The 4,311-nt window shown below is 34.6% G+C and overlaps 1 protein-coding gene across 3 annotated transcripts; it reads left to right on the top strand.

Annotated features, from left to right (window-relative positions):
- Positions 1 to 1,874: 1,874 nt before the first annotated feature.
- On the top strand, positions 1,875 to 3,960 carry LOC107760382 (pectin acetylesterase 11-like). 3 transcript variants are annotated; one of them, XM_075246318.1, is made up of 7 exons: positions 1,875 to 2,027; positions 2,187 to 2,420; positions 2,546 to 2,678; positions 2,768 to 2,824; positions 2,932 to 3,018; positions 3,151 to 3,275; positions 3,385 to 3,960. In XM_075246318.1, the coding sequence occupies exons 3-7, from the start codon at positions 2,655 to 2,657 to the stop codon at positions 3,497 to 3,499; spliced, it is 408 nt and encodes a 135-aa protein (XP_075102419.1). In that variant the 5' UTR covers positions 1,875 to 2,027; positions 2,187 to 2,420; positions 2,546 to 2,654; the 3' UTR covers positions 3,500 to 3,960. The 3 variants fall into 3 exon arrangements, with proteins under 3 accessions (XP_075102419.1, XP_075102420.1, XP_075102421.1); XM_075246319.1 differs by having other exon boundaries at positions 2,530 to 2,678; XM_075246320.1 differs by having other exon boundaries at positions 3,151 to 3,960.
- Positions 3,961 to 4,311: the final 351 nt, after the last annotated feature.

Raw genomic sequence — 4,311 nt, 5'->3', positions numbered from 1 at the left:
AAGTACGGGAGAATAACTCATCATTACTAATGAGGAAAGAATAAATTAAACACGAATTATATGAGATTTATCATCATTATGCTATCAGTTACAAATAAATTATGTAACGTACAATAAATGTAATAAATGATTGTAACGGGCAGAATAAGGCAATCAATTACGAAATTGACTCAATAGGAACGAGATTGACTCAACAGGTACGGGATTGACTCAACAGGTACATGATTGACTCATCAACAGGTACAGGATTGACTCAACAGGTACGAGATTGACTCATCAGTTACGGAATTAACTCATCAGTTACGAATATTCAACATTTACTCAGCTGTTACAAGTCTTCCAAAAGTAACGAATGGATGAGTAAATGCTCATAATAGACCCATAATTCAATGAGAATGGTTACTTAGATCTAGTTCTATAAATAGACACACTTTATCACCCTTGTAATCATCTATTTTTTTTTCTCTACAGTTCTATACATTGGAATTCATAGCATCTTGCTCCCAATTTAGCCATAGTTTGGCTCTTTAAGCTCTGTTCTGCTCATCATACTATCAAGGATCATCCAATAATAATTATTTATACTTGTGTGTTCATATTATAATATCTGTCATTGAATTTATTTTTCTCTTCTCTATCACGTTGTATTAACAAATTATTTTATCTTTCGGATTGAATCGGTTACTTGTGAACCGTCATATAAAATTAATTGCTTTGACATTGAAAATTAATTTTTTTGGGTTAAACAACATGAACTTAAAAAAGGTTTGTCTTATGTGAGAGTGTGGTTTTATTTGACCACCTTGATTAATGTGGTGTTAATGGATATATCATGAGATATATAATAAAATATTATTTATCTTAGTTAGCAAGCTCTGTCCAAACTAGTGAAAAGTTGTTTTCTTCTTAGATTTTGTACTTATTGACCATTACAATTTCATAAGTTTCTATTCATGCTGTAAAGGATATTGACACTTAGGTCACCCTACATATAATGGATTTAATTTAATTATATACATTGACTATAAATAATTTGTATAGTACTAACATGATGTTTTAACATGTTGAAGCATGGAATCTCATTTGTTGTCCAGATTAATGATCTCACTTTTGGACAATACCAGTAGTTATTATTTAGGTCCTAATAGTGCAACATTTCTTTTAAACTATGAAAGTTAAACTCAACAATTTATATTTAACTTTATGTAATAATCATTGACTGCTTATCTCGAAAGAACGGTAAAAAACTTGATATTAGTATATTAAACTACACTAGTAGCTGTATAAAAAGCATCGCCAAATAGCAAGACGAACTCATGTGAATTGTTCGAAATGAGAAGAAAAGAAGTAAAGAGAGTTATTTTCCGCTGCCAAGAAAAGAAGAAGGTTGTGGAAAATTTGAATTTCTACTGCCAAAAGCAAGAGTAAACCATGTGAACTGTTCAAAGAGAGAAGAGAAGAAGTAAAGAGAGTTAATTTTTCACTGCTAAGAAAAGAAGAAGGTTATGGGATATTTTAATTTCTACTGCCAATTAGCTAGAGTAACCCATGTGATTGCTTGAAGATGATAAAAGAAGTGAAGAGAGTAAAATATCACTGCCAAGAAAAGAAGATGGTTATGGAAAATAAAAATATTAATTTTTACTGCCAAATAGCAAGAGAAACCCATGTGAATTGTTTGAAAAAGATAAAACAAGTAAAAAGAGTAATTAGTTATGTCTGCCAAGGAAAGAAGGTTATGGGTAACTTTAATTTCTACTGCCAAATATGGCAAGAGAAAACCATGTGATTTGTTTGAGAAGAGAAGTAAAGAAGTGATGGAGATTGGCACATGCACGGAGGCTGGAGCTATTCTCCCAACGAGACATTTTAGAACCCTAGCATGGAAGGAAGCAAAATAGTTACTGGCATTGGCATTATTATAAATAGAGACGAACTATCAGACCAACGTAACTCATTCACCTCTACTTGCTTCTACGGTCTACTATAATTGCTTTCTCTCACAAGCCTTTCTAAGAAGACCAAATGTATTATTTCATTCTATTTGTCTTTGCATCTCTTTCTTCGTTGTTTTAACTAAAATTTGGCAATGCCTTGTTTCTCCTGATAAATGTTGATTTTAACAGAAGGAATTTTTACATATGCAATATAATAAGCCAACAATTGATTATTTGAATGTTTTGCAGGACGGTAAGCTTTTTCTTAGCTTTGCTAGCGTCTTCAGCAATGTTGACAGCTATTATGGCCCAACAACCACAAAAACCATAATTCACAGCGCCACTGCTGAAGGTGCAGGTAAAATACATTAGGCAACAGACAAAACAGAATCACCAACAGTGTGCCTAGATGGGATCCCTCCAGCATATCATCTTGATCAGGGATATGGTACTGGACTTCGCAGCTGGATCACCGCCGTTGATGTTAGTTACATTTACTTCTTCTTCTATTATTCATCTTCTTTTCATCTTTATCTTAACCAAGTAGCCAAATCTTCAATTATTTTGCTTTTTGTTAACTCTTTTGAAAAAGAAAATCGTACTGTTAGGTTGGTGGTTGGTGCTCTGGTATCTCTGATTGCCATAATCGTTCAAATAGCGGCTTAGGTTCTTCCATAAAGATGCTTCCACCACAAGTCACATTTTCGGGAATTCTTCATGACGAACCCAGAAGTAATCCAGGTGAAGCTATATAATCTTACTATTTTCTTGCTTTGTTCTTTTTCTTCGTATTTTAGCGGCTACTAATTTGTAAACGTATGAGTTGGCAGACTTTTACCATTGGAATGGAGTTAGGGTCAGATATTGCTATGTGTCATCGTTCACAGGTGATGTTGAAGATGTTGATCCTGTGCTTCCCTAATATTGAAAAATAAATTGCAGTAGTATTTGTTTACAACTTTTCTGATATGAAATGTTTTCCAATCTACATTAGGATACCAAACTTTATTATAGAGGAGCAAGAATCTTCAGAGCCATTATGAATGATTTATCAAGAAAAGGAATGCAAACGGCTGAAAATGTAAGATTCAACTGACATCGCTCTCTAACGCCCATATAGTATAATACAAGTCACATACTAAATTACTATGGTACTTTACAACTTTTTTCCCAATTGGCTTAATTTTGAAACCAAAATGCATTTTATATGTAGGCAATCCTAAGAGGAACTTCAGCTGGAGGATTGGCTACAATCTTGAATTGCGATAAGTTCAAGTCTCTCCTTCCAAATGATGTAAGAGTAAAGTGCGTTGCAGATTCAGGCTTCTTCATCAATGCGTGAGCTCTTCTTGCTATATATGCGATAACTCAAGAAGTTAAATGATTTCGATGTCTTATTGATTTATGTCTATGCCGTTGAAACTCAAGCGTTTCATAATTTATGCAGCAAGACAATATCTGGTACTTTAGATATTCAAGATGAGTATTGGGGAGTGGTTACTTTACATGTGAGTCCCAGTGTTTTTTGTTTTAGTAAAATATATATATATATGTGTGTATAAGGTAAAACAGAGCCCACTGAGCATCCCAGTTTTCCGATAGGAGCCCCTCGTATCGGGGCTCGAGCAAAATACCTTCCCTCGGGGGCATCGGGACCACGTCCTCCGTGTCCGGTTCGAGCCTCAAGACTTCGGAGAGCACTACCAAACAGCTGCACATGACTAACAAAAGGCTGTGATGTCCGTGTCCAACCGGATATTACAACATGAATCTCGGCCTCTATCGGCAGAAAATCAGTGATTAGCGAAACAGAAGATTTTTACCTTTCTTAGAATTGTAGTTAGGCTAAAACTCCACTATTATAAAAAGGAGGAAGCTTATTATTCATAGCATACATTGTAACACGCATACCAAGGTAATTTATTTCTATTCTCTCTGTTATTCAAAGTTCTTATTTTTATTCATAAGTTCATAAGTGCAAGCTCGGAATCGAAGGCAGGTTCCTCATTGAGCCATTAACCAAGCCTGGGATCACTCTTATCATTGGTTTGATCATTTATCACATCTTTCATTTGCTTAATCTAACGTCATTAATCACTTGTATTGAATTAATTCACATATCCTTAAAATCGCATACAAATTAAATTATTATCCGTTTCTAAGTGTAAATAGTTTGGCGTCCACCGTGAGGCTAGGGATAATAGTGATAATCTGATACAAATTTTCATAACGCACTCTGTTTTACGCTTGTTCTTTAAGATTTTAATGTAAGGTCAAATTAAAAATGTCAAACTCTCAATGTGCTCACTTGAACGTTGATACTGAGTCTGGCCACCATGGCGAGAACAACAATGTAGTGCCCAGCAATGAGGTG

The sequence above is a fragment of the Nicotiana tabacum genome, chromosome 23 (genome assembly GCF_000715075.1).
Source record: "Nicotiana tabacum cultivar K326 chromosome 23, ASM71507v2, whole genome shotgun sequence".
Lineage (NCBI taxonomy): Eukaryota > Viridiplantae > Streptophyta > Magnoliopsida > Solanales > Solanaceae > Nicotiana > Nicotiana tabacum.
This window is presented reverse-complemented; position numbering and strand designations above follow the sequence as displayed.

What these genes read in the sequence shown, in the direction of transcription:
- LOC107760382 (XM_075246318.1), top strand. Translation starts at nt 2,655, where the DNA reads ATGACGAACCCAGAAGTAATCCAG. An exon ending in CGAACCCAGAAGTAATCCAG is followed by an intron (nt 2,679 to 2,767) that starts GTGAAGCTATAT and finishes ATGAGTTGGCAG; the next exon opens with ACTTTTACCATTGGAATGGA. An exon ending in CTATGTGTCATCGTTCACAG is followed by an intron (nt 2,825 to 2,931) that starts GTGATGTTGAAG and finishes AATCTACATTAG; the next exon opens with GATACCAAACTTTATTATAG.